Raw genomic sequence first — 27558 nt, 5'->3', positions numbered from 1 at the left:
ACTGTAGTCTGAACTCAGAATGTATGCTCAGAAAGCATTTGTTAGATGAAAAGCTTAGAGGGAAGATCAGAAAGATTGAAACAAGGATTATAGGCATTGTGCCAAGGCAGCTCCCATACCATAATACTATTAAGATTGAAGAAAGTCCTAATCAACTTCTGTTTCAAACTATGGACAGATTGTACACTAAAGCTGAGATGTCACTTACATAAAGGGTTTAGTGACCCTTACATAGGAAAAGTAGTCACATTATAATTGTGTTTAAAAATAGAAATTGGGGGAAATGTTGGTGGACCTCTTTAGAAATCTGTCAATTTTAAACGTGAATGAGCAGTTTCCTGCTAAAGTATGTAGATGTTTCTGTCATAACATAGTATATGTAATTCTGTAAAAACCTCACATTCTGGGACATATCTCAAACATCCAGAAATAATTTGGACAGCATGGGCAGGCAGCTCAGAATTAGTGGAAGTTGCCTCAGAGGATATTATAAATGTACAGAAGCAATAGCATCCTGGGGACAAGCACTCATTTTTTATTTTTTTAATATATACCTGAAAGTACTCCTGTTGGTAGTACAGTAGCTGAGTTGAGAGCTTTCTTCTTTCCTGCTGTAGGTTATAATGTGTGCAGGTGTTGTATTGCCTTCTTTTCCCTAGGAAAAACCATGTATGAACCAATACAATTTCCATATTATACAATTAGTATTTTCCTACTTATTTAAGTTGATTAGTGTTGTAGAAACATATGCTGTAACAGAACACATTGTGTTCTTACCACTTTATACCAACTACTTTCATTTTTCATTTGGTTTTTTGTTTTGTTTTGTTTCAAAGCACACTCCAAAAGAACTTCCTAATACCATAAACCTGGCATTAAAAGTAAACTTAGCAGAGGTATTTCAGGATTATGAAAAAATAATTAACAAGATAGAAGTCTGCCCAAGTAATCAGAACCATGACATTGATCATGATAAGTCTAGTAAGAATTGAAAAAAAAAAAACAAAAAACCGGATGTACTTGACTTCTACTTCTCTTTGTTATTTTTGAATTAGTATTTTGGAGCTAGTGAGGTTATTTTTCTAAGCTTGATAATATATATAAATATCAGAAAGAAAGGTGACATGTAAATAAAAAATAAATAGAATGACTTAATATACTACTAAGAACAGTACAGCATTTATTTTACCATTTTTCCACCCCTGTTTTTGATTTTACAAGTTCGTGGGATATGAGTAAGTTCCTGAATATTCAGTGCCGGCTAAGCAGGCTCAAATATCCTCCTTTTGCTAAAAAGTGGATCAATATTCGAAAGTCATATGGAAACTTTTACAAGGTAAAATTTCTCTATTTTATTGATTATACTGCCCTTGATGATAAATTTATTACATTTTGTATATATGTTAAGTTGTGATTTACTGGGTGCTTTTCACAGAAAAAGGCCATATACTTCAATTGTAATTTTTTATAATCCAAACATGAGGATGATCATATAAATTTGGAAAATTGAGCTATTTTTCTTTCAATCTGTTACTATTATTTGAATAGGTTAACTGTAAATACATGATCTTCAGGAGAGGTTTGAAACTGTAGGGATATTCAGTATGTGAATTGTTTATGGAGCAAATATTCCTCACTGAATTTTATCAGTTAGTACATATGCATAGTGTAAATTTTTAAGTAGCGTTATAAGGTTTATGGAAAGTGGCATTCATCCACTAAGGCCCTCACTGGTACTGGTTCCTATTCTCCTGAGGCAACCAGTTTCAACTTTTTTTAGCTATTTCTTCTAATATTTACCTTCGTATTTCTAAATGATTTGTTTTCCTGTTTCTTGAACTTTTTGTCTGAGGTATCTGTGGAGTTCCTGCAATGGAAGATAAATAAAGATTTAGTTCTATGAAAAAACCACCATATCTGCATGTCCTTCCTCTCTGTGTGTCTTCCTAATTAATTAGTTACATTATCTTTATAATCAAATCATTATTTACTGCTTATGTTCTTGTAGCAGTGGAGAGTATTCACAACTTCTCCCTAGATTTTACAAGGGCCTTTAGTCGTTTTCTTATCCCATTAACTCTCCATTCAAACTGTAAGTCATTCTTAGTATTCAAAGCACTTAGTGGTCGGTCCATTTTCTTTTTTTTTTTTTTTTTCTTTTTTTTCCCCCCTTTTTCCTTGGAGACTACCTTCCTAGAGCCTTTAATCCTGTTCTAATCTGAACTGTTTGTTCTTCAGGCTTCTTCTAAAATCATCCTAGGAGATGTGTTTCTTGCTTTTCTATCATGTGTTAGACTTTGTGTTGGCTTTCTTCCTTTACAACCTCTTTTTGGTGAAGTATATCCTAAAGTAGTTTTGTGAGAAAAGATGCTTTCCCTTAACATTTTTTGTACTTTTAACATTTTTTAAAGCTAAGAAATGTACATTCAGAAAAACGGAGTTTTAAAGTGAAATTCATATAACTTCCATTCACATAATCCCTTTCCTTTCTCCCAGAGCCCTCCCAAATAGTCCATACTTCCATGGAAATCATTCTCTTGTTTTTCTTTATAGTTTTAATATTATGTGTGTATCCTTATACCATGTGGTTTACTTTTGCTTTTTTTTGACTATGTATAATTAGCATTGTACTGGCTATATTGTTCATTTTGCTTTTTTCCTCAACATTGTGTTTGAGATCCATTGATGTTGTGTATATAGCTGTAGTTTATTATATTGCTGTGGAGAATTTCATTTTGTGAATATACAGGGGTTTGTTCATCTGTCCTACTTTGGCTGGCCATTTTGGAGGCTTTTAGGAACAGTGGTACTCTAAACATTTCTTGTGCATCATTTCTGGTGCCTTTCTGCGCTCATTTCTCTAGAGTATAAACCTGTGAGTAGAATTGCTGGTTCATATGATATTGCATCATTGATGTTAGGTAATGCAAAAATAGTTTTCTGAGGGGGTTGTACCAATTTGCACTCTCCCCAGAAGAGTGGGTGAATTTATAATTGCTCTAGGTCTTCATCAGCATCTGGTATTGCCAGACATTTTAAATGTTTATAAATCTGGTTGGTGTGGGATGCCACCTCATGAAGGTTCTAATTTGCATTTGCCTGATTACTCATGAGGTTGAGCTTGAGCTTATTTTTCTGTGGTTATTAGCCATTTGAATTTGTTTTGTGTAGTCCCTGTTTAAATCTTCCCATTTAAAAAAATTGAGTGGTCTGTCCTTTTGTAATTGTAGATTACAATTTGTGATTATTTATACATATTGTGATTATTTATACATATTTATTATGGATACTAGTCCTTTGATTATATTTGGTAAAATTTTTTCCTTTTCTGTGAATTTATCTTTTCACTCATTTTGCGAATTCTCAAAAAAAACTTTTGTTATGGAAAATTACAAATATATACAAAAGTTGACAGGTGTAATGAATCCTCTTGACCCAGGTTTAAGAGGTATAATCTCATGGCCAGCCTTGTTTCATCTGTATCTCCACCCACTTTCCCCTTTCCTTACTTTTTTTTTTTTAATTTTAAGACCGTATATATTTATTATTATTATTTTCTTTCCCTACTCTTTTGAAGCAGATCTCAAATGTTACTTCATTTGATCTGTAAACATTTCATTAGTAACCCCCAAAAATAAGGAATAGTTTTAAAAAACATAACCATCATACCACTATCACACTTAGAAAAAAATCAACAGTAATTCCTTAATGTTGTCAAAAAGTCAGAGTTTTCAGGATCCCTGGGTGGCGCAGCGGTTTGGCTCCTGCCTTTGGCCCAGGGCGCAATCCTGGAGACCTGGGATCGAATCCCACGTCGGGCTCCTGGTGCATGGAGCCTGCTTCTCCTCTGCCTATGTCTCTGCCTCTCTTTCTCTCTCTCTCTCTGTGTGACCATCATAAATAAAAATTAAAAAAAAAAGTCAGAGTTTTCTTTTTAAATTTAATTAGTTAATTTTAAAAATTGAAGTATAATTGACATCAGTGTTATTAGTTTCAGGCATAGTGGACAGTTCTGTATGTTACACCATGCTCACCACGATATGTGTTACCATCCACTAGCATACAGTGTTACTACAGTATTATTGACTATGGCTGTCCTGTACTTTTCATTCCTGTGTAACTTATTTTATAACTGAGAGTTTGTACCTCTTACTCCCCTTCACCTTATCTTTTTTTTCTTGTACCTTTTGTGTTTTGAATCAGGATCAGAATAAGGCCCACACATTTCCAGTTGGTTGACATATCTCTTTTAAGTTTTTTTTTTTTTTTTAAAGATTTTATTTATTTATTCATGAGAGACACACAGAAAGGCAGAGACATAGGCAGAGGGAGAAGCAGGGCTCCTTGTGAGAACCCTGATGCGAGACCCGATCCCAGAACCCCAAGATCACTCCCTGAGCCAAAGTCAGACAGATGCTCAACCACTGAGCCACCCAGGTGCTCCTTTCTCAGATTTTTAATTTCTAAATTCCTTTTCCACCTCCTTTTTCTCTCTAGTGATTTATTGTTACTATTTTTATTAAGAAATGAAGTCATTTATCTGGTAGGTTTTCATACTGTCTACATTTTGCTAATTGTGTCTTGTGATATTAATTCAGATATGCCTCTGTTCTCTGTGTTTCATGTAAATTTGTAGGGGCGCAGTTGTCTTTAGGTTTGCTTTTTAAAAAATTTTTTAATTTTTTTGCTATACTTCCCAGGTGACAATGAATCCTTACATTAGGATGTCTTTCTCAAACCTTTAACTTTATTCTAAGGATAATTATTTGTGATTAATAAAGCCATAAAGTAATTTTCACACTGCATAAAAATATCCACAGCTCACAGTACATTACAGTATTGAGAAACTTGTAGATACATAAGGCAATAATGTTGCCAACACTCTTGAGTAGAGAATGGTATTTTTTTGTGGATCTATTGATGTTGACCAATTTATTAGGCTGCTCTTTTCTGTGTGGTTTTCCCCTGTTCATAATAGTTATCAACAATAATGCCAATTAGTGGAAGTTGAGGAAACTTAACATTTTTCTTTTTAAAATATTTTCTTCTTTTGTTTTGTTTTGTTTTTCTTATTCAAGGACACCTAAAAGTCTTATCACAAATTTTTACTGTATAGGATGCTAACAATGTATAGTTTTTGGTATGTACAAAGTATTCTTTTCTCCTTTTTAAAACTAAAAATGATTTTTTACCCAACCTTTCTTGGGAATGGAGATAGATCATGACATTTGAAATTAGGGGTGCCTGGATAGCTCAGTCAGTAAAGCATCTACTTTTGGCTTAGGTCATGATTTCAGAGTCCAGGGTTTAAGCCTCGAGTAAGGCTCCCTGCTCAGTGGGGAGCCTGCTTCTCCCTCTCTCTCTGCTTCTCCCCTCCTGCTTGTGCTCTCCCTCTCTCTCTCTCAAATAAAATCTTTTAAAAAATTAATCTCTTTTTCATAATTTTAAGAGATTTATAAGGCAAGCATAATACTTTTCTGTTTAATAGCTGGTTTGAACTTAAAGTAGGTTTGAGTTTTCTATAAGTAGGCTAAAACAATATGAATAAAGAAAGATACAGGTTACAGACATAATTTTAGACAAGATTTTAGAAAATAAACTTACGTGTGGCATGATCATACTCAAATGTAGGTTTAGCATTTACAAAATTATACAAACATGTTTTTTATTTCCTTTGTAGTTCTGTGTGTGCATTAAAATGTCGTTTTTGAAGTAAAAGTAAAGCATAAACTATATTTTGAGAAGGCAGAAGCTGTTTGTTTTTGTTTTTGTTTTTCCTGTACAAATACTCACTTCTGGGTTGGATTTGAGATAAGCTCACACAGATTTTGTTTTCCACTGAAATTAGACAACTTCTGCCCTTATTCTTTATATTGTTAAATAAGTAGATGCTTACTTACACATATAAAAGGTTGAAAGCTGCAGCAAAATGTTCATTGCTTTTCTATGAATGACTGGACCCTGTTCTTATGCAGAAATCCACAGCTATTCTAAAGGCAGGTCGGTAAATCTCTCTAGTGTATGCTCAGACTGTTACTGTTACTGGCTTTTTTCACTTACCAGTGTCTTCAGGATTCATACATGTTGTAGCATATGTAAGAATTTCCTTCCTTTGTAAAAGGCGAAATAATAATTCCATTGTTTTAGAAGTTCCTTCTTTTTGAAGGCTGAATAATATTTCATTGTATTTATATATCACATTTTGTTTATCCATTTATCTATTGATGGACACTTGGATTGCTTCCACCTTATGGCTGTTGTGAATAATGCTACAGTGAATGTAGATGTACAAATAACTGAGTCCCTGCTTTCATTTCTGTGGGTATATACCCAAAGGTAGAATTGGATCATATGGTAATTCTGTGTTTAATTTTTTGAGGAAATTCCATGGCACAGTGGCTGTACCTTTTACATTCGCCCAGCCAACACACAAGGGTTCCAATTTCTCTGCATCCTTGCCAACACTTATTTTTCATTTCCTTTTTTATTTTCTTTTGTTTTGTTTTGTTTTCTTTCTTTTTTTTTTTTTTAATAATGGCCATCTAATGAGTGTGAAGCAGTATCTCATTGTGATTTTGATTTGTATTTCCAGAATGATGAGTGATGTTAAGCAGCTTTTTGTGTGCTTACTGGCCAGTTGTTTTTGTTTTTTTTTTTTTTTTTTTTTTTTTTTATTTATTTATGATAGGCACACAGTGAGAGAGAGAGAGGCAGAGACACAGGCAGAGGGAGAAGCAGGCTCCATGCACCGGGAGCCCGACGTGGGATTTGATCCCGGGTCTCCAGGATCGCGCCCTGGGCCAAAGGCAGGCGCCAAACCGCTGCGCCACCCAGGGATCCCGCTTACTGGCCAGTTGTATGCCTTTGGAGATAGGTTTATTCAAGTCCTTTGCCTATTTTGAAATCAAGTAGTTTGTCTTTTGTATTGTTAAGTTTTAGGAATTCTTTATATATTCTGATTATTAGTCCTTTTTCACTCCATGATTTCCAAATACTTTCTTCCATTCTATGGGCTTTTTCTTTTGATAGTATGCCCTTTGATATACAAAAGTTGTAAATTTTTATGAAGTCTATTTTTTCTAGGTTTTCTTTTATTTCCTCTGCTATTGGTGTTGTATCCAAGAAACCATTGCCAAATCCAATGTCATGAAACTTCTCCCTTTGGTTTTCTTGTAAGAATTTTATAGTTTTGACTCTTAGGCTTAGGTCTTTAATCCATTTTGAGTTAATGTTTTATTAGTGATTGCATTGTATTTAAATCAAGTTGGGTATTACTGATAGCTGAATAATATTAAATCTTTCAATTTATGAACACAGATGTCTTCCCATTTATTTGTATTGTCTTTAATTTCTTTGAGCAACATTTTGTAGTTTTTTATTTACAAGTCTTTCACCTCTTTGGTTAATTTTTTTTTTTTCTATTGAAATGGAATTGTTTTCTTAATTTCCTCTCTGGATTCTTCATGGTTAATGTATAGAGATGCACCTGATTTTTGTGTGCTGATTTTGTGTCCTGTGACTTTGCTGTCTTTGCTTATTAGTTCTGATAGTTTTTTGGTGGAATCATCAGGATTTTCTACATATAAGATCATGACACCTGCAAAGATCACTTTACTTCTTCCTTTCCAATTCAGATCCCTTTTATTTCTTTTTCATACTTGTTCTGGTTAGAATTTCTGATACTCTTTTGAATGGAGGTTGTGAAAGTGAGCATCCCTATCTTGTCCTGATGTTAGAGGAAAAGATTTCAGTCTTCTCACCATTGAATATGATGATGTTCACTCTAAATTTTTTATATATGGACTTTTTATTTTGAGGTAGTTTTCTTCTGTTGCTAGTTTGTTGAATTGGTATTTATGAATTGGTATTTAATTTTATCCAATGCTTTTTCTGCATCAATTCAGGTGATCGTGTGTTTTTTCCCTTCATTCTGTTAATGTGGTTTGTTATATTGATTGTTTTTTTGTATGTTGAACCATCCTTGCTTTCCAAGAATAAATCTCTCTTGGTCATGGTGTGTAATCCATTTGATATGCTGCTGAATTTGGTTCACTAGTATTGTTGAGGATTTTTGCATCAATATTTATAAGGGGGATAGAGGCTCCTGGGTGGCTTAGTGGTTGAGCATCTGCCTTTAGCTCAGGGTGTGATTCCGTGGTGCGAGGATCGAGTCCCACGTTGGGCTCCCTGCAAGGAGCCTGCTTCTCCCTCTGCCTGTGTCTCTGCCTCTCTCTGTGTGTATCTCATGGATAAATAAATAAAATTTAAAAATATATATTGATAAGGGATAATAATGGTCTGTAGTTTTCTTACAGTGTCTTTGGCCTTGATATGGGGATAATACTGACTTTGTCAAATAATTTACGAAGTGTTCCTTCCTCTTCAATTTTTTGCAAGAGTTTGATTGGTGTTACGACTTATTTAAATGTTTTGTAGAATTCACTGGTGAAACCATCTAGTCCTGGGCCTCTCTTTGTTGGGAGGTTTTTGATTACCAGTTGAGTCCTCCTTACTGTAGATCTGTTCAGATTTTCTGTTTTCTTCATGATTCAGTCTTGGTAGATTTTGTGTATCAAGAAATAGTCCATTTCACCTAAGTAGTTCATTTTGGAAGTTATTTTTGGAAGTTTTTTTCTAGATGATATTTAGTGAAAGGACCAGAATGCATTACAGCATTATAGTTTTAGGATAATTATTGATGTTTATCATGGTGCTTTTATATAATTTGATTTGTGATTCTCCCAATAACCTAATGAGTAAGCAGTATGACTATTAGTTTTATTTTACAGAAAAAGTAGCTGAGGCCCCAAGATGTATAGTTGACATAGCTATACAAACTATAGAATATAAAAGTTAACATATACAGAAGATAAAATAGTGGTCTCAAAAGTGGAGGGGCATATTGGAGTTCGGGGAGTGAGATTTTTACATTTATCAAATTGGAGCAGGTATTTAAATTGGTTGAAAAGTACCATATGATAATTTCTTTTCATTCTTGAACTTCATCATCTTTAGTCATAGAAAGGTTACTTGTGTGTGTGTGTGTGTGTGTGTATTTATCTAAGGATTCTGTCAAGTAAAATAATATATTGTAGTAAAGGGACGCCTGGTGGCTCAGCGGTTGAGCATCTGCCTTGTGCTCAGAGCATGATCCTCAGGGTCCTGGGATTGAGTCCCACATCAAGCAGGGAGCCTGTTTCTCCCTCTGCCTATGTTTCTGCCTCTCTCTGTCTGTGTCTCTTGTGAATAAATAAATCTTTTTTAAAAAAACATTAGAGTAAAATACCATGGAAAAGAATATTTGGGTTAAAATGGCAGAGCTTTGGGCACCTGGGTTCAGGTGGTTAAGTGTCTGACTCTTGATCTTTGCTCAGGTCTTGATCTCAGGGTCATAAGTTCAAGCCCTTTGTTGGAATCCATGCTGGATATTGAGCATATACTTACAAAAAATGGTAGAGCTTCTGCTATAAATCCAGAACAGTATTTCCTTTCATAAATGATTGTCACATTACAAAACTGCAAACTCTTTAGATGTCTTGATGATTCTACCTATTTGTATTTTCATCTATAACTTAAGTTTTTTTTAAAGCTCTGAGGGTTTGAGTTATTTATTTGCTTCATTTAACTAAGAGTATCTGCCCTTTGCTTAACTTTAGCTATTACCATTAATTTTCATTTTCTTATTTTTCACAGTGACTTAATAGAATACGAAAGAATTATTTACCAAGCTGTTTATTTTTCAGGTTCCTAGAAGCCAAACCAAATTGACAATAATGCTTGAAAAGCTAGGAATGGATTATGATGGGCGGCCTCACAGTGGTCTTGACGACTCTAAGAACATTGCCCGAATAGCAGTTCGTATGCTTCAAGACGGATGTGAACTCCGAATTAATGAGAAAATGCACGCAGGACAGCTAATGAGTGTGTCTTCTTCATTACCAATAGAGGGCACTCCAGCTCCACAAATGCCACATTCTAGAAAATGACAGCATTTTTGCCCTTTGCCCATGGATCATTCACTCTAACTGGAGTTGCTACAAAGAGGTAGCAGATGAATACTTACTGAATTAGTCCTGCGGTGCAAAATTTTAAGCACCTTAAACATTTACAGTCTTACTGCAGTTAATAGTTCTTTATATAAATGTGTGTGAACAGATCTGTGGGGAGGGCATATTGAATTTTTTGTCACCAGCACTTTTGATATGAGCAGTATTTGTTACACAGTAACAGTTCCTGCTTAGAATTGAATTTTATAATTTAAGGTGTCCAAAACGTATCCCTTTTGGTTTTAAAATGTAAAGGCTTATTGGCCTTCCCCCATCCTTGAGTGTCATATCTTATTGATGTTAAAATATATAATGTATTTCTACATTAACATCATTAGATCAAGTCATTTCTTACAATGCAGGAAAGGCCTTATCTAGCCTTTGGGTTTTAAGAATATCATAGTCCTTTTGATTTTTGAATTCTGTATGTGAAGTTCAGCGGTGCATGGTGAATTTCATAAAGTACTTGGTACACATATCTGCCTACATTTCTTTTCAATTTATAGTTGGAAGACTTGTGGTGGCTTATAGGGTCTTGTTAAAAATTCAGTTACTGGTGAGGTTAATGGAAAGTCAGAAGAAAATACCACTTAAAGGAATATAAGCTCTGTAGCTCAAACTTTATAACACATAAACATATCAGTGGGGGTTTTTTTGACATCATTTTTTGATTCCCCTCCATCTTTTGACATTTATCTGCTCTAATTCTTAAATCTAAGAGACCATGCTTTGAAATAGACTAAAAATAAGGGTCACCATTTAATTTTGTATTTGTTTTCAACATTACAAGTAAGGTTAATAAAGTCAAATAATGCTTTTTTTAACATATCATGTGTTTATTATAAGTTGATGTAGGAGTGACCACTAAATATTGAATAATTCTTAACTAATTCTAAAGACGTGTGTTTATGGAGTTGAAAAAGCAAGCAAAACTCTTATTTAGAAGCTAAAAATATTTTCTCAGTTGAGTTTCCCCAGATACCTTTCATGGAACAATTTGCTTTTTTTCTTTTACTTTCTATTAGTAGTTGTGATGCTGCTTTATTTTATTGATTTATATATTAATTAAATGAATTTAAAGAGGCTTCTAACCCTGCATAGAAAAAAGGCCTTTTTCCTCGTCTGAGAATTCTCTCCACAGTGCTGTAGAAAGATTGAATTTCTGCCTTTGAGTGGTAGCTGTAGAATAAGAATAAAGAATAAAAAGTGGGTAACAGAAGGCACAGGGGAATGTGATACCCTCAGACAAACTGAGGTAATAAAACAGGGAAATCTAGATGTGTTACGTTTATGTAGTAAACTTTGGTAGTGAAATGGATATATGCTGAAATTTTTGTGAATCCCAAATAGCACCATGTAATATACCATAAAGTATTACTGAAAGTTTCAAAGGATTTCCTTCAAATCCTTACTGAGTTACTGGACCAGGGCAGAGTAGTAGAGAACAACAAATCATTGTTGAGATGTGGAAGCCAGGAGGTCCACTGGCATATTTTTTAGGTGATTTTTTTCCACATGGCCACCTTACCTTAGAATTCAATTTTATGGCATAGCAAAATCATAATTATCTGTTGCCAGCTTCTGTAGTTGCTCATGAGCAACTGAAATTGCAATTGGGAAATCTGAGAATGGCAAAGAAATATTACATCGCCCTATTGTTTTGTTTGTTTTTAAGTCTGACTTCTGATTTCTCTGCCAGTTTTTCTTTTTTGTGAAGTAACCTAAAGTACTGAAAAACTATTGTATTTCTTTTTAAGACTTTAGCATTATAAGCTGTCAGTATCCTTTTGACTCAGATATTTTATTTGGTGATGCTTTATTCTCATTTTTTAAAATTATTGAGGAGTATTTGACAAATGTAAGTGTATATATTTAAAATGTAAATGTGATGATTTGATATACATTGTGGAGTCATTACCACAATCATATCACCTCATATAGTTAACTGTTTTTTGGTGGTGGCGAGAATGCTTAAGGTCTACTTTCAGCAGCTTTGAAGTATACGGTACCATGTTATTGACCATAGTCAGCACTGCTATACAGCAGATCCTCAGAGCTTACTCTTTTAACTGAAAGTTTGTACTCTTGGATCTACATTACCCTCTCTCTTCCATCCCCAGCCCTTGGCAGCCATCATTCGGTTATATTTCTATGATACTAGCTTTTTTTTTTTTTAATTCTACATATAAATGATACCATGAAGTATTTTTTGTCCATCAGGCTTAATTTCACTTAGCTCTCCAGGCTCATCCACACTGTTGCAAATGATAGTATTTCCTTTTTCTTTATGGCTGAATAATAATCCATTGTATATGTACCATTCATTTCAAGATTTTTTTTTTAGTTCTCTTGATTTCTTTTTTGATCCGTTGGCTCCTCAGAAGTGTTTTGTTTAATTTCTACATACTTACAAACTTTTCCAGCTCTCCTATCATTGATTTGTAATTTCATACTATTGTGGTCAGAAAGATAGTTGATTATGATTTCAGTCTTCCTGTATTTGTTGAGACTTATTTTGTGTCTTAACATATGATCTATCCTGGAGAGTATTTTGTGTGTGCTTGAGAAGAATGTGTATTCTGCTGCTATTGGTTAAAATGTTCTGTATATGTCTGTTAGGTCCATTTGGTCTAAATTATCACTCAACTCTGTTATTTTCTCACTGATTTTCTGTCCAGATGATCTCTCCATTGTTAAAAGTAAGATATTGAAATCCTCTGCCATTACTGCATTGCTATTTATTTTTGCTTTCAGATTTATTCATAATTGTTTAATATTTAGGTGTTCAATATTGGGTACATAAATAATTGTTATAGCCTCTTGATGAATTGGCCCTCATTATTTGTTATATAATAACCTTCTTTGTTTATTGTTACAGCTTTTGAGTTAAAGTGTGTTTCGTCCCATATAAGTATAACTACTTTTGTTTCCATTGGCATGGAGTATCTTTTTCTATCCTTTTACTTTTAGCTTATGAGTGCCCTGAAAGCTTAAGTTAGCATCTTATTGGCGACATATAGTTAGGTCTTGTGTTTATATCCATTTAGTCAATCTGTGTCTTTTAATTGGAGAATTTAAACCATTTACCTTTAGGTTAATTATTAATAGGTAAGGACTTACTATCTTCATTTTGTTAATTGATTTCTGATTGTTTTTCAGTGCCTTTTTTCCTTCTCTCTGTCTTTGTGAGTTGATTATTTTTGTAGTACTATGCTTTCTTTTTATCATTTGTATATTTCTTAGCGGCTTTTGCTTTGTGATTACCATGAGGCTTTCATAGTACATCTCAGTTACGATAGTCTTGTGTAAGTAAGCAAGCTGACAACAGCTGAACTTCAAAGGTTAAGCATTTCTTTAGCTTTTCTTATAAGGCAGGTCAAATGGTGATAGATTCTCTCAGTTTTTGTTTGTCTGGAACAGTCTGTATCTCTCCTTCATTTTTGAAGGACAGCTTTGCTAGGTAAAGTATTCTTGGTTGACAGTTGACAGTTTTTTCTTTGAGTACTTAGAAATATATCATCCTACACTCTTCTGGCCTCTAAGGTTTCTGCTAAGAAATCTGCTGATAGCTGTATCAGGCTTTTTTTCTTTTGCTGCTTTCAAAATTCTTTTTTTTGTTTGTTTTTTGAGATTTTTTTTATTATAATGTATCTCAGTAAAGAGTTCTTTGGGTTGACTGTTTTTGGGAATCTATGAGTCATTTACCTGGGTGATCATATCTCCCCAGATTTGGGAGGTTTTTAGGCATTATTCTTTAAATAAGTTTTCTATCCCTTTCTTTTTTTTTCTCCTTCTGAGACTCCTATAAAGCAAATATTGTTTCAGTTGATGTCCATAGTACAAATAGGCTTTCTTTACTCTTTTTAAAAAATATTAAAAAAATATTTATATGAATGATAGTTTTCTTAAGGATTTATTTATTTGAGAGAGAGTACAAATTGGGAGAAACCGAGGGAGAGAGAGAATCTTAACCAGAGTCCCCACTGAGCATGAAACCCAATGCAGGGCTTGGTCCAAGGACCCTGGGATTATGACCTAAACCAAAATCAAGAGTTTGGTGCTTAACCCAATGAGCCACACAGGCACCCCTGTGAATGATACTTTTTAAAGGGAAGGCGCACCATTGAAGCCTAGTGAGGAAGGCATTAACAATTTTACTTTCTGAATTGTGAAGCCAGATTCAATGGCTGAGCCAAAGATATTCTGCTGCTTAGAATCCAGGTCCCCTTTTCTAAGTCTTAGGGTCTATAAGAACATAAAAGTTCCAGTCCTGTGGGCCCAGAGCAGGGGCTTCCAATGGTTGCTGGTTGTGGATTTCAAAGAAAAGGGCAACCTGCACACCAAGATTGGGGGCAGAGGAGAGGGTCCTAGTCCTCCAAAGCCCTTGGTGCCCAACTCTAGCAAAGGATGTTGGGGTGGGACAGTGAGACCCAAATGAGAATCCCCAGTAAGGCAGCTTTCTGTACCTTGTCCCTACCTAGCACAGTGCGCATACCAGTGTGGACACCAAAGGGTCCTGCACCTCCCAACCCTCCTTACAGTGCAGATCATCAGGCCCTTGTCCTGAGCTCAGGGGCCAAGAAGGGAGGACATCTGGCCCATGGTGATCTGAGAAGTGGCAGAGTACTGTGTTCTGGGTGCCCAGCTGAGTGCAGAGTCACCAAGGAGACTAGTCTCCCATGGGCAGTGCCATGTCCACTGCAGATGAAGGTGTGGGTTACTTAAACCATGAACACCAAGCATCCTCTCTTCCCAGCAGTGGTGGTCCTTGCTACCTTCCTCCTCCTTCCTCCTGCTATCCAGCTCATACCTCTTGCCACCGTCCCTCCTCTGGCCGGAATCTGTGCTGTCTATCCACACTTTTTTTTCTCTACTTTTTTTTATCCTCTGGATAGTATCAAGAGAGCTCAGATTTTTTTCTTCTGCCTTTTTGAGCCTGCTGTTGAAGCTGTCTTGCATTTTTTATTTTATTCATCATATTGTAGTCCCCCCTCTATCCATTGAGGATACATTCTAAGACCTCCAGTGAATACCTGAAAACACAGATAGTTCTGAACCCAAATATGCTGTGTTTTTCTTAAGCACACTTACTTATGATGAAGTTTAATTTGTATGTTAGGCACAGTAAAAGATTAACAACAGTCACTTATAATGAAATAGAACAATTAGAACAATATGCTATAATAAAGGTTATGTGAATGTCATCTCAAAATAGTGTACTATATTCACCTTTCTTCCTGCGATGATACAAGATGATACAGTGCCTATATGATGAGATGAAGTGAGGTGAATGATATAAGCGCTGTGATGTAGTAGTGCTAAGCCACTGTTGTCTTTCTGACAATACGTCAGAAGGAGGATCATCTGTTTTGGATGATCCTGAATCATTGAGCCATAACGATGTCAGTGGTTGGATATCAGGAACAGACAATGATGATTGAGGATCCTCAATAGTTGAAGGTTTTTTTTGCTGAAATCTTTTAGAAGAACATTATAATCAGAAATGATTGTCTTTCTAACTCATCAAAGTATGATGTAGAGGTTATAATCCTTTGGTGATCATATGGGTGACTTTAATGCTGCATTCCATCTAAGGATTGTATTCCATAATTTTGTCCTTTAATGTTTGTGCAATTTGATACACATCAGCCAATTTTGGGATTGTCTACATTGCTGGTTCTACTTAAGTTTCTTCTTCATATTCCTCTTCCTTTTTTATTTTTTTAAAGATTTTATTTATTCACGAGAGACACAGAGAGAGGCAGAGACATAGGCAGAGGGAGAAGCAGGCTCTCGACCTGAGCCAAAGACAGATGGTCAACCACTGAGCCACCCAGGCACCCCTCATCTTCTCTTCTACACGTGATTCCAGAAGTTCTTCTAATTCTTCATTTGTTAACACTTGTTGATGGCTTTCAGTATGTTCTTTCACTTCATCAAGAGTGTTGGTAATTCCTCTTTCAACAACTTGTCTTGCTGCTGAAGGATTCTCCTAACTTTTCCATCAGTCCCCAGGAAGCCTTGAAAATTAACCACGACTTCACTTGATAAGTTCTAGCAGGCATTTACAGTTCCTGGTTTTAATTCATCCACTGCAGCTTTGATGAATGTTACTGCATCAGCATAGTGAATGATTTCCAGCCCTGCGTTATGCCCAGATTAGGGTCTGCATCACTTGATGGTTGAATGCAATCAAATACGAGGCAGGTGTATGTGGCTTTCTTTTTTTTTTTTTTTTTTTTTTTTTTAATTTTTATTTATTTATGATAGTCACAGAGAGAGAGAGAGAGAGGCAGAGACACAGGCAGAGGGAGAAGCAGGCTCCATGCACCGGGAGCCCGACGTGGGATTCGATCCCGGGTCTACAGGATCACGCCCTGGGCCAAAGGCAGGCGCTAAACCGCTGCGCCACCCAGGGATCCCTGTATGTGGCTTTCATAAAGCAAATGATGCCCTGGCCATGGGGCTGAAGCAGTGAGGTATTTGGAGGTTAAAATGTAACTTCAACATTTTCATTTTCATAGCAAACATTCAAGATGGCCAGGTACTGGCACTGTTATTAATAGGACTTTAAATTCCAACCCTTGCTCTTCCAAGTATTTTTTCTCTTTCAGGATGAAGCACTGGTGGAACCATTCCAGAGAAAAGATAGCTGTCACCATGCTTTCTGATTATGTTGCCAGAACATGGGCAGATAATTTTTGTTTTCGTTTTTGAGAGCGCACGGGTTCTTTGCTTTGTACGCTCTGCGTGGGATTATCCTATGCCTTGCACAAATGTTAACACATAGTAGGAGTTAACTTGTCTTATGTTTTCTGCCCTGGTACCCCTCTTGCACTTTTATGAAGGTATGTTCTATTGGGCATCTTCTTCCAGAAGAGCCTGATTTCATTGCAGTTGAAGACTTGCTTTGGATGGTGGTATCCTTTCTCTTTTTTGGTGGGGAGGGTAGGGGCAGAGGGAGAGTAAGAGCAAGAATCTTAAGCAGGCTCTACACCCAGCATGGAGCCCGATGCTGGGCTCAATCTCATGACTCTAAGATCATGACCTAAGCCAAAATCAGGAGTCGGAGCTTTATTGAGCCATCCATGTGCCCCAAGTATCCTTTCTCTTTAATCAACTTTTTCAACTCTACCAAACATGTAGCAACACCTTCTTCATTGTTAGTCATAGTCTTTCCAGTAGTTTTTATGTTTTTTAGTCCAAACTTATTCTTGAATCTATGTAATAACCATCTGTTACTTGTGGTAAATGGCTTGGCATCACTTGTTTTAGGAGATCCCCCATCATTGGAGGGGCCAAGCTCCCACTGTCTCTGCAGAGGTCCTGGGTGTGGCAGTGGTGGCAAGGGCCATTGGGATCCTCAGAGCCAGAGGCTCCTCATCCTCCAGGTCTCCTGAAGCCTTTACAGGGCTCAGTAAATAAAGCACAACATGCTGGCACAACATGCTGCCATCAGTCAAAACATTTTGTGTTCATGTCCTCCACCCATAAATTTGATGCCTTTTCCATCTTAACTAAGCACTTATACACTGTGCCTGTAACTTCTGCAGTTTGAGGTGCAACAGCAAAACTAGCACAGATTTCTTTTTCCTTCTTCACAAATTTATGGGTGGAAGATTAATTCTTACTGGAGATCTTAGCAGCCTCAGCCTACGATTTTTTTTTCTTGTTAAGTCGAAAACTTTACTTTTCACCGAGAAGCATCTTAAGGCTTTTCTTTAGCTTCTCTGATTTGCCAGTCCTGCCCTTAGGGGCTGTTATTTCATAAAATAAGGGTTACTTAGACACAAGCACCTCAAAACCACAACAGCCCATCTGATAAAGGAGGTGGCTACTCGGTGACTAGTGGGCGGGTAGTTTGTGCCATGTGAATATGCTGGACAGTGGGATGATTCATGCCTTCAATAGGGTGGAGCAGGACAGCTTGAGATTTCATCATGCCATTCAGGGCACGATGTAAAACTTAGGAATTACTTGTTTCTGGAATTTTCTGTTCCCTATTTTTGGACTACAGTTCACCACAGATAATTGAAACCGTGGAAAGCAAAACAAGTGTCTACTGTATTCTTCAGCTCCAGAGTTTCTGTTTGGTTCTTTTTTATGATTCCCATCTCTTTCAAACTTTTGTTCATGTGTTGCTTTCCTGAGTTCATTGAGTTACCTATTTATGTTCTCTTGAATCTTGCTGAGCTTCCTTAAAATGATTATTTTGAATTCTTTTTCAGGTAACTCAGATCTATAATTTTGGGTGCTCAGTTACAGGAAAATTATTGTGTTCCTTTGGTGGTATCTTCTTTCCATGCTTTTTCTTGTTTCTGATGGCTTTGCATTGATGTCTGTACATTTTGCGGGAGCAGTGACCTCTTCCAGCTTTTTTTTTGGCCTGGCTTTGGCTTTGGTGGGAAACTTTCACCTGAAGCTGGCTGTGAGAGCCCTGGCTGGCTGGGGTGCAGTATCTTTGGTTCCTGGGAAAACACAGCGGCTTACTCTCTGTGCAGCCCTATTAGCCAAGGTCAGTGTTGGTACAGACCTGAAGGGGTCTTCTGTGGCCAAGACTGCAGAGGTCCTGTGGGTGGCAGTGGTGGTGAGGGCTATTGGGATCCTTAGAGGAAAAGGCTCCTGGAGTCCTTCAGTTCCCCCATTTTGCCCATGGGAGAAGCTGTCCCTTCTAGCTGAGGGGATACCTCCTGGCACTTGGTCTGCCATCCTGGCACTCTGAGCAGGAGTAGAGTGGAGTCTTGGGATCATGGATATGGAACCACCACAGCAACTGGGTCTGTGGGCAGGGGTGCACTTGGCAGTAGCACTGGTGTCTGAGGTGCAGGTATGTGCTGATCTTCTGTGAAACCAGGGTGCTAGTTGGGCTCCTTTCAGTGACTCAGGTGGAGTGGTGGGGAGGGAGACACAGCAGCACAGGCCCTTAATGACAGGGTGCGGGAGTGAGTGGCTTGGGCCCAAGGGAGTAGAGTGCAGTAGCAACATGGCATAGGGATGGTGGGTCTGAGTTCTAACTCTGGGCCCAGGAGGCAGTCTTGGAAGAGCAGCCACAGCAGCACATCCCTAGTGGAGGCCCACTAAAGCCACATCTTGGGACCCAGGGGGAAGGTTGCAGAAGAGTGGAAGCTTAGCCATTATGGTGATTTCAGAGCCGTGATCTGGGACCTGTGGGGGCCCATCTCTGAGTAGTGCAGCCTGACCCCGGTGCTGGCAGGGAAAGCGTGACCTGGGATTTTGAGAGCAGGGCACAGAGCAGCAACAGGTGTCCCAGAGACAAAGTTGCAACACAGTGGGTAGAGCACAGAGCACTAGCAGCTCTGGTCCTGTACATGGCAAGGTGCTGTGGCATCCAGAGCTCTGAGAGTAGGGCATAGCCACAACAGGCCTCTGGGGGAGGAGGAGATACAGCAGCTAGAATTGGTGTTGGTGAAGACTGTGAGGTCTTCAGCAGCAAAGGCTGCAAAACGTCCACAGCAGTGAAGCTTGCTGGGGTTTCCCTCTCCTCATTCTCATGAGGTGAATCTCTGTGAGAACCCCTCATGGTGCCCAGCTGCTCTGTACCAAGAGGAGGTGACACAGCTAAAATGCTTCCGGTGCTTTTCCAGATGGCTTCCCATGTTTTGTTTTGTTTTGTTTTGTTTTTAAGATTTTATTTATTTATTCATAGAGACAGAGAGAGAGAGAGAGAGAGAGGCAGAGACACAGGCAGAGGGAGAAGCAGGCATCATACAGAGAGCCTGATGTGGGACTCTATCCAGGGTCTCCAGGATCACACCCTGGGCTGCAGGCGGCGCTAAACCGCTGCGCCACCGGGGCTGCCCTTCCCATGTTTTTTTTTTTTTTTTTTAGCTCTGCAGGGTTTTTGCTGCTCCTTAGTCCTCCAGAGTTCTCCCTGTTTTAGGGAAACATAGTTTTCCCTGTTTTTGTCATTTTGTAATTAGTTGTTTATCATTTTTGTTATTTTTGTGGGGGAGATGAGCCTTAGTCACCTCTTAGCCCCTCCATTTGCAGACACCACCCTCTTCCTAACCATTGGTAATTGCTCTGTTGAGTCTCCACCCTCCTCTCTAATTTGATATTCCTTCTATCAGATTGACTTCGTGTTTGGATTTTGCTGAGACTAATCATGCCTGTTCTGATGAGATGATCTTAAACATCAAGAGTACTGCTTTCTGTGGTTTGACTTTTGTTGTGTTCTCTTATCCTTGAGGTATTCAGTATTGCTAATTCTTGCAAAAAAAAAAAAAATGCTTAGGAGACGAATGCCATTTAGTATTCCAGAAAATCAGCAATATTAGTAATATTTTATTCTTGTCATTTTTTTTACTATTAACATTTTAATGTATACTATTTACCATTATGATATTAATATTTATTAATTATTATTTACAAACAACCCTTTGTTTTTTTCTTAGTCATTAGCTATGTTAATTTCTTTGCTTTCTGATATTCACTTGTTAAGACATATTGGCATACTGGTTTCTGCTGTATTATTTTCAAATTAATGATCTTTCGAACTGAGATATATGCCAGAGCAACTTTGTCTGTGTTTTGTTTGTTCCATGTTCTTTTGGATAAAGCACTTCAAAACATAAGCTGTGAAAAAATGTTTTTCTGAAGTGTCCTTTTTGCCTAACAATGTCCTGTTTAATCTGCCTCCTGGGGACAGATTTCTACCTGGATTGAAATGAAAGTCCATAGAAGCCTCTAGTGAATTACCTATTAAAAGGGAGATGTTGGGTCCCCTGGGTGCCTCAGCTATTGAGCGTCTGCTCAGGCTGTGATCCCGGAGTCCTGGGGTCGAGTCCCACATTGGGCTCCCTGCATGAAGCCTGTTTCTCCCTCTGTCTACCTTCTTCCTAACCATTGGTAATTGCTCTGTTGAGTCTCCACTCTCCTCTCTAATTTGATATTCCTTCTGCCTATGTCTGTGCCTCTCTCTGTGTGTCTCTCATGAATAAATAAATAAAATCTCTCTTAAAAAAAATGTATCTTTGGAGACTAGGTTAAATGGTCATTTTTTATAAAGGTAGGACCAGTTGACCTGCTTTTTAATTTTTTTTATATATATACTTTTAAAGATTTTATTTACTTATTCATGAGGGACACACAGAGAGAGGTAGAGACATAGACTAAGGAAGAAGCAGGCTCCCTGCGAGGAGCCTGATGATGGGACTGGATCCCAGTACCCTGGGATTATGACGACCTGAGCCAAAGGCAGATGTTCAATCACTGAGCCACGCAGGAGTCCCAACTTGTTCTTTTTATTTAGTAACATCACTATGAATGTTACTCCCCAAATGGTCATGCAAAACAATAATTTGGGGGAGAGGGAAAGAGTGGGTCGTGAAATTATTGAGAGGGAGCAGTAAAGATAACTGCTGTTTGGTGTAGGCTGCAGGCGGGCTCACCAAAGAAACTACATGCTGTGAATGCTAATCGGATATGTTGTATTTTGAAGACCGACTTCGTTTCTAAGACACTGTGGAGAATATAAACTCCTTGAGAGCAGGGACTGAGACTTCTACATCTTTGATGCCAACAGTGTGGGATCCCAGGAATGTTCTGCACGTGGTTGAGTCCAGTGTTAGTAAATGAATGGCAGCATTAAGTAGTTCTTTTTCTATTATATACTTAGAAGTTTCCTCTTTCTTCTGCACCACAAACCCATATTTCAAATTTCCCTGCCCCCACAAAGCTTCCAAAGCCGATACACTTTTGAGTCTAGAGCTGCTGGTAAACTACCACCCATTGGCCAAATCCAGCCTGCCATCTATTTTTGTATAGCCTATGAACTAAGTCTGGTTTTTACATTCTTAAATAGTTGAAAAAAGTCAAAAGGATAATATTACTTTGTAATATGAAAATAATGTGAAATTAAATTTCTGTTTCTGTAAAGTCTTACTGGAACACAGCTACCATGCTCATTTATTTCCTTGTCCTCTCTGGCTGTTTTTGGATTGCAGTAGCAGAGTAGTTGGAATAGAGGCCATCTGGCCAGGAAGGTTGAAAACATTACCGCCTGGCCCTTTGCAGAAAAAGTTTGCCTACTCGTACCTCCTTGGTCTATAGAAATGTAGAAGCTCCATCAATAAATAAGAAGTCAACTGTGGTACCATGATAACCTAGAGCTAGATGTTCAGGTGCTTATCACTGAATACTGTGAAAGCACTTCAGTCTATTATGAGAATCCTGTAGGGAAGGCATTAACTCCATTTTACAGATGAAAAAATTGAGGTATAGAGAGGTTACCTTGGCAAAGATTAAGTATGAAATTCCCATACTTAATATGAATTTCACACTTAGGCAGTCAAACTCGAGTCTTTGCACCTTACTCCTCTGCTACACCACCTCCTCTTAGAGACCTCAGCTCATTTGATATTCTGAGAACAAATAGGTTATTCTGGATGGGATGAGTGTTCTCTTGCTGCAGCTTAGACTTTTCAATATCTGATTGTACTAAATATTACATGTCAGAAAGTAATTCGGTGTTCCTTTTGAATGGAATTATGAAATACTCAACATCAAAGGTAACAAGCTTGCAAGACTTGTTGGGGATGGAGTCAATGGGGAAGGAAAGGGCTATAAAATTTTTTCACTATGTTCTCAAGGTGAAGGCTGCAGTGAGGCTGACAAGGCTGAGAGGTGGGGGTAATTGTTTTATGGATCCTATTTTAATACTTGGGTAAAGGGCTGATGATTCTGAGGTATTAAGCTAGATCTGCTTTTGAATTTCTAAGTGTTATCAAGGAAAATTTGAATTTCTTTAGGATGAAAACTGAAAAATCATTGTGGACTCACATGCTCACATTGAGCATACTCATATATAGTATGCTCAATAACAAATTTACAATATGAATCCTTATCCGCCCCCCCTGTTGAACAAGAGAACAAAATAGTAGAATTAAATGGCAGAGAGAGGATTCAAACCCAGAGCTTCACTGCAAAGCCCATGACCTCACCCCCTATGTTTCTTTGGCACCATATTGCAGGATAAACTATGCTTTGCATGTTCCTTACGGGAAATGTGGGTAAGACTGGAAGGTATTTCTAAAGAACAAAAACAATAAAATACCCTACCTTGTTGCACATTGATCTCAGAAACCTTCCTGTTTCTCCTAGGGTAAAATGCAGATCTCTGCTGGCATTTAGGCCCCTCCACAGTGTGGTTTCTAGCTACCTTCCAGCTTTTATAGCAGCCATCTGTTCTTGGCTAATCACTATTCTACTCACCGTCATACCTGCATCATACCTACACCAGCCTGTTTCAGTCCCCAGTAAATTGCCTATCAATCTTGTGCTCTCATTGGTTTTTTTAAAAGACCAACTTTGATTCCAGCCTTCTTGCTTCCAGATTACCCAGACCTTTGGCAATACGTTCCTCTATTTGTTCACTCATTGCACAGATTCATATTTATCTCCATGTTTTTTATGTCTCTCCAACAAGATTGTAAATTCTTCAAGTGCAGGTTCTTAATATAGTGTGTCCTCAGAACCTAACACATAAGGGATGCTCAATTCAAAGTAATTAATGGTGGTAAAATACATTCCATAAGATTAGTACCTTTTTCTGAAATTGCAAAGGGTGGAGAGCATAAGTGTTGACTACTCTCTGAGAAAGGAGTTGTTATGTGGGCAGAGTTCTAGATATGGGCTGTTCCCTACTCTTCCCTGTTACTATGCACCATAAATACATTTTTAAAGACTGACTCAGGCAGTACTGTTTAATCCCTGCCTATACTTGGCTTTCCCTCTAGGTGCCAGGAAAAGCAAACAAATGCTAAGTTCTCCTTCCTAGTTCAGTCTATGCAATGCTGATTAAAAAAAATCTGCTCCCAACTATCTTTGGCTTTGAAAAGGTCATTGCTTACTTTTCCTTTGTCTGGAGCAGTGATTTTTCAAACTTTTGTGTGCAAGTACTCCCTAATACTTTTTTAAAAACTAGTTTTAAAAGGGAACTATCAACATTATACTTAAAGCTGTCCCTACGTTTAAATATTGGCAAAGGGATATAATTCCCAGCATAGTATAAATATTGACATTTTACAACAAAATGTTCATTACTCTTTCAGGTATACCCAACAGAGTTGAGATATCGTAGAATTTAATACCATTAACCATTACAGAAAATAACACAAATATTTAAAATTTCAAATATTTGTTTTTTCTTGAAATTATATTTTCATTGCAATTCCCTCACAAGACTTTATACTAATGTAACAACAGCAAAACCCTACCATAATACCTACATGAGACCTAAAAAAATGGAACTGTGAAAACGTGAGGTCATATTATTAGAATAATAATGAGGGAGAAAGTGTATGTTTTAGTCTGTACTGTCACACAGGACAAAAGTAAAAGTAGTGAGACTTACTGTACAAACTGACCAGGCACTAAGCTAAACTAAGTGATCACAAGGTGACCACTTTCTAACCACCACCACCAGCGCATGCCTTCCCCAGAGAAGTTTACAATATTTGGGAATAGGAGGCTAGTTTGAGGGACAAGGGGTCAAGTTCATTAGATTCGATTTTCATATTTCTGGAATTGGTTGCCTTAAAATTTTACTATGTGTTTTTATGCTTGAAAGTCCTATCGATCACATTGTCCTACATCTTTGCAACAAAAATGAATATATACATTTAAAATTTTATTTTCTTGTGATCTTAAAGCTGTGCTAAATTTCTTCTATTTTGAGTTTAAATTATCTTATGTAATTGATCAAAATATACATTTAAAAATTTGACACTTATTAAATGGAAAGTTTTTGAAAGTCTTTTTTTTTTTAAGTCTACTTTTAATGAGATTATTTTCTGATTAGTTTATATATCCTTGGATAAATGGCATTATTAGAATGAAGGAGGGTTCAGCATTAATTCTATATCTAACTTGCATTTCTATCTTTGTAAATCCTGACAACAGCCCCTAAATAAAGGGATGGGAATGGAAGTAGCTTTATTAAAACAATTTCCCTCAATTTTTAAAATTCCATGTCAAAAATCGTATTGTAGTTTTAATCATCCTTCAGCTGACAGTATGGTTAGTTTATTGTTCATTTTTTGTTGTTGTTGTTGAAAACAGAAAATTGGTAGCTAACATTTAGCAAAGTTTCTTACTTAGAAGTATTTATTCTCAAATTTGGGGACATAAACCGAGAGGGCTTTACCAAGACAATCAAATGACTGTTAATTGTAACTGTTACTCTTTCACTTAGAAAAGCTTTATTTGATTTAACATATTTAACCCAGTTGGGAAATCCAGTCTGTTACTTCCAAAACATCTTTCAGATATACTCTTTTGATAGAGTTAGTGCTTTAAATATATTTTCATCATAATATTTATTTCACTAAATATGTAATTCATGAAAACCTTGGGACTGCAGATTTAATCACTTTATGGCAGATGTCCACCATATAATGAAACCAAATCAAATATCCACCATCTCATGATTAAATAGCTAAATCAGACTTCTGTCAGGAAGCCTGACTTGAAAATTCAAACGTTGTGTTAAGAAATTTTGAAGAATATTATAAAAATCATTAAGAACATCACCGAAGACTTCTTGTCTAAAATTAGTCAAGGCTTAAAATTACATAGATTTAACATAATTTAAGAAACAAGATAAATCAATTTACTACTTCTCATTATTTAACTTGTAACAATCACAGTTCTCTATAAGCTAAAATTACAAGTTATTTATAATAACTTCTAGCATGTAGGGTGGCAAGATATTCTTACGATAAAGCTGTGTGCATATATTGAATGAAGGTGTTTGGCTTTTGGTAGAATTAGGAATCAAATACAACATTAAATGTATTAGATAGGATCAGACTTTTCTATGAAATACTATAGGCTGCTAAAAACTAACTGATGTTGCAACTAGAATCCAGTTTACTTTCTCTTAATGGTGGTAGGAAATATAAATCATCTCATGAGATTAAATAAATTGAGATTGACTATTTGAAATGAGTATTTCATGATATGATCATGAAAAGTTTTGTTTGCAGTTCTTAATTCAGTGCATCATGAAAATTCTATTCATCCTGAAAGATATTTTAAGTTACAATTAAAATGATCAGCATCTCTAAACTATTCTTGTTTTGACTGCTCAAGGGTACTTTGTTTTCCAGTCAGTGATAATTCTAAAGAAGAGTATTTTAAATAGCAGGAAAAGTTACTTATGAGACAATCTGTAGCATTCAGTGTTTCTTACAGGTACTTCCTGCTTTGCTGGTAGGGCTTCCATCAAGAAGGATCTAGTTCTTCCTTGGCAAGAATCTGAAGATAGAAAGTGGCCAATTTGTTAAATAAAAATCCTTCTTACTTATGCTGTATCCCATTTTACCACATATCCAGATTTTTTTTTAAGATTTTTAAATTTATTTATTCATGAGAGGCACAGAGGCAGAGACATAAGCAGAGGGAGAAGATAGGCTTCCTGCGGGGAGCCCGATGAGGGATTCAATTCCAGGACCCTGGGATCACGACCAGAGCCAAAGGCAGATGCTCAACCACAGAGCCACCCTGGTGCTCCACATACCCAGACTTTGAACACATTCTAATAATTCCCCAAACACCCATCTCTATATCTCCCTAAACAGAAATACAGAATAGGGAAAGTCAGGAAGCCCCAAGGACTAACACTCTGTACTTAGACCTTAATGCCTCAGGCAGTACAATCTGGTGTAGGTTGGGAAGGTGAGCAGTGTGCCTTTGAATGGAAGGAATATTGTGAATACAGTGTTCTGTTTTTCAGACTGCTCAGTTTGAGGGAAGGGTATGTATGAAAGGTAAAAATGTGCAAGAAGATTCCTTTAAAATTATCCTTGCTCAAGGACCCCTTGAAAGGTTTTAAAGTACCCCTCATAGGGTTAAATACACCCCTTATGAAGGCATCTGGTCCAGAGCATTGAAAAGTTCTACCCTTATTTCTGTGTGTTTGTAAAACATTTCCATCAGTGATACTGTGGGGTTTTTTTTTTTTTTTTTGAGTCCACATTTGATAAAAGTTCTTATTTAGGACTTCCTTAGTGAGCACTGAGAACACTGGGTTAATCTTTTGTAGGGGAGGAGAGTGTAAAACAAACTAGCCTGCTTCTGCCTCATTAATGTCATAGAGCTTATCCATCAACCAGCCAACACCAAGCCTTTTGAGTTCCCTTTATCAGATAATGTCAAGAACACCTGGGTTAGCGCTCTTCCCACCTCAGTCTAGTGCTTATTCAGGCCCAAGCTGTGTTGAAACTGCATACACACTAGGTGGAATGTTAGGAAACAGTTTTCAGTGCAGACAGCTGAAACCCAATCACTTTCTCTGTTGAGTGTTTGAGCGATTACACTGTACTTCTGCTAGCTTGCTTAAAATGCATACGGGGCCCCTTAGGGAACAATGACCAAGACTTTTGTTCATTCTGTGTATATAGGGAGAAAAATGTGGGAACTACAAACACTAACTTGATGGTGATTCAAGAAATTCAGGAAAGACAGGTAAAATATAATAAATAAACCCTAA

The 27558-nt window shown here is 37.1% G+C and overlaps 1 protein-coding gene across 8 annotated transcripts in view; it reads left to right on the top strand.

Annotated features, from left to right (window-relative positions):
* ERI1 (exoribonuclease 1) overlaps positions 1–27558 on the top strand; it is a 117476-nt gene that overhangs the window by 15771 nt on the left and 74147 nt on the right. For 5 of the 8 annotated variants that reach the window (XM_025415642.3, XM_025415766.3, XM_025415851.3 and 2 more), the window contains 2 exons: positions 1222–1336; positions 9744–10870. In XM_025415642.3, the coding sequence (XP_025271427.1) occupies positions 1222–1336; positions 9744–9986 (358 nt within the window). In that variant the 3' untranslated portion in view covers positions 9987–10870. Of the gene's footprint in view, positions 1–1221; positions 1337–9743; positions 10871–27558 lie in introns of those variants that run through there. The other 3 variants (XR_007402549.1, XR_007402548.1, XR_003123820.3) reach the window with 1 other exon arrangement.

Source organism: Canis lupus, chromosome 16, assembly GCF_003254725.2.
Source record: "Canis lupus dingo isolate Sandy chromosome 16, ASM325472v2, whole genome shotgun sequence".
Lineage (NCBI taxonomy): Eukaryota > Metazoa > Chordata > Mammalia > Carnivora > Canidae > Canis > Canis lupus.
The sequence above is the reverse complement of the archived record's forward strand: the minus strand, read 5'-3'. Positions and strand labels throughout refer to the sequence as shown.